The 10,229-nt window shown below is 45.3% G+C and overlaps 1 protein-coding gene across 2 annotated transcripts in view; it reads right to left on the bottom strand.

Moving 5' to 3' along the window:
- The window catches only part of ZKSCAN1 (zinc finger with KRAB and SCAN domains 1), a 25,118-nt gene that overhangs the window by 12,258 nt on the left and 2,631 nt on the right, over positions 1-10,229 (bottom strand). For both annotated transcript variants that reach the window (XM_011985733.1, XM_011985734.1), the window contains 2 exons: positions 3,184-3,697; positions 2,812-2,965 (listed from right to left, as the gene is read on the bottom strand). In XM_011985733.1, coding sequence (XP_011841123.1) covers positions 2,812-2,965; positions 3,184-3,609 — 580 coding nt within the window. In that variant the 5' untranslated portion in view covers positions 3,610-3,697. The remainder of the gene's footprint in view (positions 1-2,811; positions 2,966-3,183; positions 3,698-10,229) is intronic.

Below are 10,229 nucleotides of genomic sequence, written 5' to 3' on the forward strand. Positions count from 1 at the left end.
CCGCCTTGGCCTCCCAAAGTGCTGGCATTAAGCCATGAGCCACCATACCTGGCTGATTTTCATATTTTTAGAAATTGAAGAAACAAAAATTTTTGAGATAAATTCAGTGTAGCCTAAGTGTACAGTGTTTCTAGAGTCTACGGTAGTGTAATGTCCTAGGCTTTCACATTCACTCACCACTCACTGACTCATCCAGAGCAACTTCCGGTCCTGCAAGCTCTGTTCACGGATAAATGTTCCATACAGGTGTGTGTATATATATATATATTTTTTTTTTTGAGACTAGTTTCGCACTTGTTGCTCAGGCTAGAGTTCGATGGCGTGATGATGGCGCGATCTCAGCTCACTGCAACCTCTGCTGCCCGGGTTCAAGTGATTCTCCTGCCTCAGCCTCCCAAGTAGCTGGGATTACAGGCATGTGCCATCATGCCTGGCTAATTTTGTATTTTTAGTAAAGACGGGGTTTCTCCATGTTGGTCAGGCTGGTCTCGAACTCTTGACCTCAAGTGATCCACCTGCCTTGGCCTCCCAAAGCGCTGGGATTATAGGTGTGAGCCACTGTGCTCAGCCAATTTTTGTATTTTCAGTAGAGACCGGGTTTTAACCTGTTGGCCAGGCTGGTCACAAACTCCTAACCTCAAGTGATCCACCCACCTCGGCCTCCCAAAGTGCTGGGATTACAAGCGTAAGCCACCGTGCCAGGACTAAAAATCTTTTATACTCGGTTTTTACTTTTTCTATGTTTAGATACACAAATACTTACCACTGTGTTAAATTCCCTACAGTGTTTAGTACAGTAACATACTGTACAGGTCTGTAGCCTAGGTGTGCAGTAGGCTAGACCATCCAGGTTTGTGTAAGTATACTTTATGATGTTCGCATAACAAAATCACTTCACATTGCACTTACCATAACATATCCCTGCCATTAAGTGATAAATGACTGTACTTTTAGCATTTCCTTGTTTTTACAGACATTCTATGCACACACTTTGATTTTAAAATTGGATAAAGATATTACATTTTTCCATCAAAGGGAAAAAACAACATGACTTTTTATTTGTAAGACTGTGGGCCGGGCGCGGTGGCTCAAGCCTGTAATCCCAGTACTTTGGGAGGCCGAGGCAGGCGGATCACGAGGTCAGGAGATCGAGACCATCCTGGCTAACACAGTGAAACCCCGTCTCTACGAAAAAATACAAAAAGCTAGCCGGGCGAGGTGGCGGGCGCCTGTAGTCCCAGCTACTCGGGAGGCTGAGGCAGGAGAATGGCGTAAACCCGGGAGGCGGAGCTTGTAGTGAACTGAGATGGTGCCACTGCACTCCAGCCCGGGCGACAGAGCGAGACTCCGTCTCAAAAAAAAAAAAAAAAAAGACTGTGAAATGATCTTTTTTCGTGCTCCTCAACTCCCCTCAAAAGTTTTTTCATTCTTTCCCATTGTTTGAAATTTCTGAAAATAACCTAGAAAAGAGTGATGCTATAGTTTTGGTTTTTTTTTTTTTTGAGACAGAATCTCACTCTGTCACCCAGGCTGGAGTGCAGTGATTATTTTTATATATTTTAAATAAAATAGATCTTTAAACAAGATTTATGATCCTTTTGAAGATAATTTATGACATACTAGAGTGCTTTAAAACCTAGGCTGGAAATAATGACATCTGTTCCCAAAACTTTCCTATTAAAAATGTGCTGGACACCTGGAATGCTGATAATTCAATAAATAATGCCTACTAGGTTCATTATGCATAGTTCATTTGCCTTCGTAGTAACTTAACTCCTGAGATTGGTCTGTAAGTTGCATTTTCCCCAATATTTGGGAATAATGACAACAATATAGAATAACTAACAACAAAAAACAAGCATGCAGCTTTTTTCATTTTTTAAAAATTTTTAATTAATTAATTAATTTATTTATTTATAAGACAGAGTCTCACTCTATCACCCAGGCTAGAGCTCAGTGGTGGGTTCTCGGTTCACTGCAACCTCTACCTCCCGGGTTCAAGTGATTCTCCTGCCTTAGCCTCCGAGTAGCTGGGATTATAGGCATGCACCAACATGCCTGGCTAATTTTCATATTTTTAGTAGAGACAGGGTTTCACTATGTTGGTCAGGCTGGTCTCAAACTCTTAACCTCAAGTGATCTGCCCGCCTCAGCCTCCCAAAGTGCTGGAATTACAGGTGTGAGCTACCATGCCCAGGCTAATTCTTTTCTGTAAGTAGCTTTTGAGACAGGTCCTTGCTCTGTTGCCCAGGTTGGAGTACAGTGGCGTGATTACAGCTCACTGCAGCCTCAACCTCCTGGGCTCAAGCAATCCTCCCACCTCAGCCTCCTGAGTAGCTGGAATCACAGGTGTGTGTCACCATACCCGGCTAATTTTTCTATTTTTTTTTTTTTGAGAGACGGAGTCTCACTCTGTCACCCAGGCTGGAGTGCAGTGGTGCGATCTCGGCTCATTGCAAGTTCCACCTCCAGATTCACGCCATTCTCCTGCCTCAGTCTCCTGAGGATTACAGGCGTCTGCCACCACGCCCGGCTAATTTTTTGTATTTTTAGTAGAGACGAGGTTTCCCCATGTTGGCCAGGATGGTCTCGATCTCCTGACCTTGTGATCCGCCCACCTTGGCCTCTCAAAGTGCTGAGACTACAGGCGTGAGCCACCGCACCTGGCCGATTTTTCTATTTTTTGTAGAGATAGGGTCTCGCTATGTTGCCCAGGCCTAACGTGCTTCTTCATCACAGGCACTCAGCAGCACAAAGAAGACTCTCGTCCTGAATCATTTCCCTTCCCCCAAATGAAACCTTGCTTCTTACCTCGTGACTGTAAGAGGCGGGGTTTCCGAGATGAATGTTTGAAGTGGGACTGGGTGGCCTCGTGATGAAGGTCAAAGCTCGAGGACTCCTGAACTGGATCCAGAGGCACCATCCCCCTTGCGAGCATCTCAGGTCCATGAACTTGACCTGGGACCTGAAGACAGACAGGTTGGGCTTGTGGGTAAATCACTCTGTAAATGTGAACTACAATATTTAAAAACAGACCATGAGTATGCCAGTGGATGCAGGGAGAAAGACAGAACATTTTTTAGACAGAGTAACCACCTAATGACCTAAAGACTGCCAATATTTTTGGCTCCACTTTCAACGTCTGTGCCCTGCTCACACATAACAGGTTTCACCTCCTTTTACCTGTTGTCCTGATAAATCAAGCTCCAAGTCTTCTAGAAGGGTCACAGCCTCCTCTCCACTATCGGGGCGGTATTCCTGCAGCCAGACCTGGAGCTCCTTGGGCAGGATGGAAAGAAACTGCTCCAGCACCAGCAGCTCCAGGATCTGCTCCTTGGTATTGATTTCTGGCCGCAGCCACTGATGACAAAGTTCCTTCAGTCGACTGAGAGCCTCTCGGGGTCCAAAAGTGTTCTGGTAACAGAAGCGCCTGAAGCGTTGACGGAATATCTCCGGGTCTGGAGGAGGCGTGTCCTGTAGGCTAGAATCCTGCCCCCACACGTGGTCTTCCTCATCTTCCTCTTCCACCTTCACTATTACAATACCATCCTTCTCCTGTGCAGCCTGTGGGGATAGACCCGTGGCTTCCCGTGATTCAGCAGTCATCATTCAGGCTCCAGGAACTGACTTGATCCAAACAGGGTCTGTGCTCACCTTTATGTCCTGGGAGGTTTTATGATGTGTTTCTGTACTATTCCTGAAGTATAAAAAAAAAGTCATTAGTATATACCTTTACAAAAAGTGATCTGTGCTGCTAACACTTCATAGGAGGCAATACATTGAAGCACTATCAGAAGGCTCCTGCGGCCAGGGGTGGTGGCTCACGCCTGTAATCCCAGCACTCTGGGAGGCCGAGGCAGGCAGTTCGAGACCAGCCTGGCCAACATGGTGAAACTCCATCTCTACTAAAAATACAAAACTTAGCCGGGTGTGGTGGCGGGTGCCTGTAATCCCAGCTACTTGGGAAGCTGAGGCAGGAGAATTGCTTGAACCCAGGAGGCAGAGGTTGTAGTGAGCCGAGATTATGCCACTGTATTCCCTGCCTGGGAGACAAGAAGTTAAACTCTGTCAAAAAAAAAAAAAAAAAAAAGTCCTAAAAAATAGAGGAAAAAACTACAGTCTCCACTGTCACTTCATATATCAAGAATTGCAAACAGAAACCTCAAACAGGCCAACTCCACCCTCAGGGTGTTTGCCTGGAGTCAGAGTGATTTACCTGCAGGTGGACAGCAGGTTATGAAACAGAGCACTGACAGTGCCCAGCCCAGAGAGCTGAATGTTAACAGAGTGCCAGGTGTCAGGCTTAAAGCAGTACATGCACCATCTTCTTTTGTCCCCACAACAGCCCTAGCAGGTCGGCCAAACTGTTAAGTGCCATTTTACAGATGACATAACTGGGGTTAGGTTTGCTCAGTAGCAGGTGGCTGCCTACTGGAGTCAATATTCAACCAAATTTGAAGCCCTGTACTTTTGTACCATCCAGCTACTTTTACTATTTTTATGGGTGCCTTGGGCAGTCTAAATTGTGGTTTCCAAAATACAAGATGATCTGCAAGGGATACAGAAAGAAAATAATCAGAATGTCTGTATCTTAAAAGTGAGAGAAATTAAGCCATATTTAACATACAAATTGACACTAATACTCTTACTTAGTCTGTGCTGACCTGTCACAGGTGTTGTTCATTTTAGACACTGTGATGTAGCCCGGTTTATCTGAGACCAGTTATGTGAAATAATGGATTTCTAAATCTAGCTTTGGCCGGGCGCGGTGGCTCACGCCTGTTAATCCCAGCACTTTGGGAGCCCAAGGCGGGTGGATCACAAGGTCAGGAGATTGAGACCATCCTGGTGAACATGGTGAAACCCTGTCTCTACTAAAAATACAAAAATTAGCTGGGCATGGTGGCGCACACCTGTAGTCCCAGCTACTTGGGAGGCTGAGGAATGATAATCACTTGAACCCCGGAGGCTGAGGTTGCAGTGAGCCAAGATCGTGCCACTGCACTCCGTCCTGGCCACAGAGCGAGACTCTGTCTCAAAACAAGAAAAAAGAAAAAAAAAATCCACCTTTAACTAATCTTACTCTCATAAAAGAGACAAGCAGCTTTAAAGATTCTTGTGGCCAGATGTGGTGGCTCATGCCTATAATTCCAGCCCTTTGGGAGGATGAGGCAGGAGGATGCTTGAGGCCAGGAGTTTGAGACCAGCCTGGGCAACACAGCAAGACCCTGTCTCTGTGAAAAAGAAAAAAAATTAGCTGGGCATGGGGACCATGTCTGCAGTCACAGCTACTTAGGAGGCTAAGATGGGAGGATTGCGTGAGACCAGAAGTTTGAGATTGCAGTCAGCTAAGATGACGCCACTGCATTCCAGCCTGGGTGACAGAGCAAGGCCCTATTAGGAAAAGAAAAAAAAAAAAAAAAAGATTCTTGTAGAGAAACCGCAATTGCAGGACATACTAGTAATATAAACAGACGTGAACAACAAGAAAATGGCACAGATGAAGCTTCTATCTAGAGCAACGTTTTGGCCACATTAGGAGGTAAAAACCAATGTCAATCTAAATCAAAGAAAAAGTCACCAATGAGTGAGAAAGTAGCTTCTTTTAAAAAAAGTGTGAAGAAAGAGCAATTACAAGAACAGCTGTATGAAATGGTTCCATTGTTATGTAATTTAACTGCCAAAAATGATATCAAGTATCCAGGAAAAACCCATCTATGTTCACATTTTAGGAACTTGGGACTGGGTGAAGTGGCTCATGCCTATAATCCCAGCACTTTGGGAGGCTGAGGCAGGGGAGCGGGGGTCACCTGCGGTCAGGAGTTCAAGACCAGCCTGGCCATCATCGTGAAACCTCGTCTCTACTAAAAATACAAAAAATTAACTGGGCATGGTGGCAGGTGCCTGTAACCCCAGCTATTTGAGAGGCTGAGGCAGGAGAATCACTTGAACCCAGGAGGTCGAGGTTGCAGTAAGCTGAGATCGCGCCACTGCACTCCAGCCTGGGCAACATAGTGAGACTAGGAAATATTTTCTAACCTGTTTAAAAATCTTTCAAATGAAGAATTTCAGGTGGGTCTTAAGCCTATTTGTTAAAAATATAAAATGCCACCACCTGATTAGTTTGTAAGAATATACACTTTGAATTTCAACAACAAAAATTTAGCATGTTTGATGGGTTGGATCAATCACAAGTTACTAAGCAGAACTGACACTGATTCTTCCATTTGAAGCTACAAATCTTTCTGAATTTATCTTTTTCACCTCTACAGCCATCAAAACTAAGCATCAAATTGAAGTTTCAGAAACAGACAATTCGACTGCTTTATCATGATGAGTTAAATCAAGAGTTTTAAACTAGCAAAAGCATTTTTAGTTATATGGCTCTCACTAACCATATTCTTAATTTTGGTGAAAAGGGGATTGTGTACATATAACAGCACAAAAATAATCTCTTTTTTTTTTAACGGAGTCTTGCTTTATCGCCCAGGCTGGAGTGCAATGGCATGATTTCAGCTCACCGCAACCTCCACCTCTTGGGTTCAAGTGATTCTCCTGCCTCAGCCTCCCGAGTAGCTGGGATTACATGCACTAACCACCATGCCCGGCTAATTTTTGTACTTTTAGTAGAGACAGCGTTTCATCATGTTGCCCAGGCTGGTCTCAAATTCCTGGCCTCAAGTGATCCACCTGCCTCGGCCTCCCAAAGTGCTGGGATTACAGGCCATACTTATTTTTTTTATCTAGTTCCATGAAGTCCAGCTTCCTTTCTTTGGCTCCCTGCCTTCATTTTCTCCCTTCTCTACCATGATCCACCTCTCAGATTATTCTTTCTAAAACTCTACGTCCTTGTAGTCAATATTCTCCAGTGCCCGGTCCCAACTTCCCCTCAAGCTTCTTTTCCCATCAATCCCCCCATAAACCTTCACTATGCAACAAAAGCACTCTCATCAGTATTTCCTACATATGCCTTGTATTTTGACTGCCATCCTTTCCTCACATCACACTCCACGCCTGGGACTTCCCACCGAGTCCTCTCTGCCTTTTCAAATCCTATTTATCCTTTAAAGCTAAGCTAAAACACCACTTGCCTCTCCTCACTGTTCAACAACCCTCTCATAAGTATAACAGTAAGAGCTAACGTTTCCTGAGTGCTTTCTAGGTACCGGGTATTTAAGCATTTTCACGGCCGGGCGCGGTGGCTCAAGCCTGTAATCCCAGCACTTTGGGAGGCCGAGACGGGCAGATCACAAGGTCAGGAGATCGAGACCATCCTGGCTAACATGGTGAAACCCCGTCTCTACTAAAAATACAAAAAACTAGCCGGGCGAGGTGGCGGGCGCCTGTAGTCCCAGCTACTCGGGAGGCTGAGGCAGGAGAATGGCGTAAACCCGGGAGGCGGAGCTTGCAGTGAGCTGAGATCCGACCACTGCACTCCGGCCTGGGCGACAGAGCGAGACTCCATCTCAAAAAAAAAAAAAAAATTAAGCATTTTCACTTGACCACATAACAATCTTAGGAGGTAGCTACACTTATCTCACTATGTAAAGAACTGAGAGGCTCAACGCAGTGGCTCATGCCTGTCATCCCAGCACTTTGGGAGGCCAAGGCAGGAAGATAACCTGAGGTCAGGAGTTCACGACCAGCCTGGATAACATAAAGAAACCCTGTCTTTACTAAAAATACAAAAATTAGCCAGGTGTGGTGGTGCATGCCTGTAGTCCCAGCTACTTGGGAGGCTGAGGCAGGAGAGTCGCTTGAACCTGGGAGGCAGAGGCTGCACTGAGTCAAGATTGCACCATTGCACTCCAGCCTGGTCAACAGAGCGAGACTCCATCTCAAAAAAAAAATAATAATAATAAAAATAAATGAGGTATACTGCCATTAAATAACCTACCCAAGGTCACCCAGCAAGTACATAGTAGAGGCAGAATTTGAAATAAAAGTGACTCCCCAATTTAAACTCTTTAACCATGATACAAAATTTATCTTGTACCTAACATGTGGGGTATACAGATCCTAAAATGAAGGCCTATGAAGCTGACGATGAAGAATCAATCAGGGCCAGGTGCGGTGGCTCACGCCTGTAATCCCAGCACTTTGGGAGGCCCAGGAGAGTGGATCACCTAGGCTCAGGAGCTTGAGGCCAGCCTGGCCAACATGGAGAAACCCCGTCTCTACTAAAAATAGAAAAAATAGCTGGGTGCGTGGCACATGCCTGTTAAGCTCAGCTACTCGGGAGGCTGAGGCAGGAGAATCACTTGAACCTGGGAGATGGAGGTTGCCGTGAACCGAGATCGTGCCACTGCACTCCAGCCTGGATGACAGAGCGAGACTCTTTCTCGAAGAAAAAAAATAAAAAATCACTCAGGAACGGGGCTCATCTACCACCCAGTTTTCACTGGAGGGTCACTATGTGACTGAAGCCCTTCCTGGGAAACGGAGGAGACACAGCAGAAGATTCAAGTGGGGACTGTGTACAACATAACCAGGTGGGATCTTCAAACATGGTAACTGAGCAGAACTAGTGTGACAGCGAGTCCAGCCACCAGAAATCCCTACTTCTGTGCAAGTTTTATCCTGCCTCAGCTATTGAGCAGAACATTTCTTGGGTCAGTGGGAATCAACAGGACACAACTCTAAGGAGGATATGAGTCCGGGGGAAATAGACACAGATACTGGCACATTCCCTCTGCCCCCAACTGGGATAGGTCGTCCTCCTCACCCTCAGTATCTCTCTGCTCCTACTCTGGGGTCCAGGGAAGACCCATGACAGCAGTGGAAAGGCTGGGTTTTATCTTAGGTTTGCCAGATGATCTGAGCACACAGTCTTCCCTACTGTCTCTAAAATGCCCTAATACTCTTCACCAAACATTTGCTAGGTAATTTCTCACGGTGTTTCTTTCTAATTTTTCTTACCTTCTTCCTCAACTAGATTATCAAGAACATGCCTCTTTGTACTTCTTAGACCACTTAGCATGATTCCTTGCAAGCCTGTTTTAAAAATACCCTTGACTGAATTGCCAATGTTACTTTTTTTTTTTTTGAGATGGAGTCTTGCTCTGTTACCCAGGCTGGAGTGCAGTGGCCTGATTTCGGCTCACTGTAAGCTCCGCCTTCCAGGTTCATGCCATTCTCCTGCCTCAGCCTCCTGAGTAGCTGGGACTACAGGCGCCCGCCACCATGCCCAGCTAATTTTTTTGTATTTTTAGTAGAGACGAGGTTTCACCGTGTTAGCCAGGATGGTCTCGATCTTCTGACCTCGTGCCTCCCAAAGTGCTGGGATTACAGGCGTGAGCCACTGCACCCGGCCAAATTTTTTTTTTTTTTTTTTGTATTTTTAGTAGGGATGGGGTTTCACCATATTAGCCAAGATGGTCTCGATCTCCTGACCTCATGATCCGCCCGCCTCAGTCTCCCAAAATGCTGTGATTACAGGCTTGAGCCACCGTGCCTGGCCCAATGTTACTATTTTTTAAAAGCCCGTTCATTCTACATTCCATGTTGCCCTCAAATTTGTTCCATGGGCTAGCTGGATGAGTTTCAGGTTAGCATTAAAGCTGCTCCACCCCTTACTAGTTGACGACCTTAGGCAAGTCAACAAGTTAACCTCTCTATGCGTCAGTTTCCTGATCTGTATAATGGGAGTAAAAATCAGCATTTGTCCCATAGAGTTGCTGTGAGGATTAAATGAGGTAATAGATATAAAGCACTTAAAATAGTGCCTGGCATTTACTAGGCACTACAGAAATGTCTTATTTTTTTTCAGTAAGCTTAAAAGATGTAACTGTACATTCCAATTTTCAGCCTGCACATTCCAATTTTCAGATTAAGCAATGGGACAACTCCGGTAATAGTGAAAGCTGCACAGGCGTCAATAACTGAATTCTAGTCTCCCACAATAAGTGGCACATTCCTGAGTGAGGTATTTAACTTCTCTGGCATTTTGTATCCTTATCAGTCAAATGGGGGTAGGGTGGGGGTTCCAGATAGTAGGAAACTACCTCTGGGTCAATATGGGCTGAAAACCATACTGACATACCATCCACTTTAAATAAAATTACCCCCAGCAGCTAAGGATACCCCAGTTCTCACCTAGGATAAACAGAAATGATTTTCTTTTTTTTTTTTTTTTTTTTTTGAGACTGAGTCTGGCTCTGTCGCCCAGGCTGGAGTGCAGTGGCCGGATCTCAGCTCACTGCAAGCTCTGCCTCCCGGGTTTACGCCAT

This window comes from Mandrillus leucophaeus, unplaced genomic scaffold (assembly GCF_000951045.1).
Source record: "Mandrillus leucophaeus isolate KB7577 unplaced genomic scaffold, Mleu.le_1.0 Scaffold29, whole genome shotgun sequence".
Taxonomy (NCBI): domain Eukaryota; kingdom Metazoa; phylum Chordata; class Mammalia; order Primates; family Cercopithecidae; genus Mandrillus; species Mandrillus leucophaeus.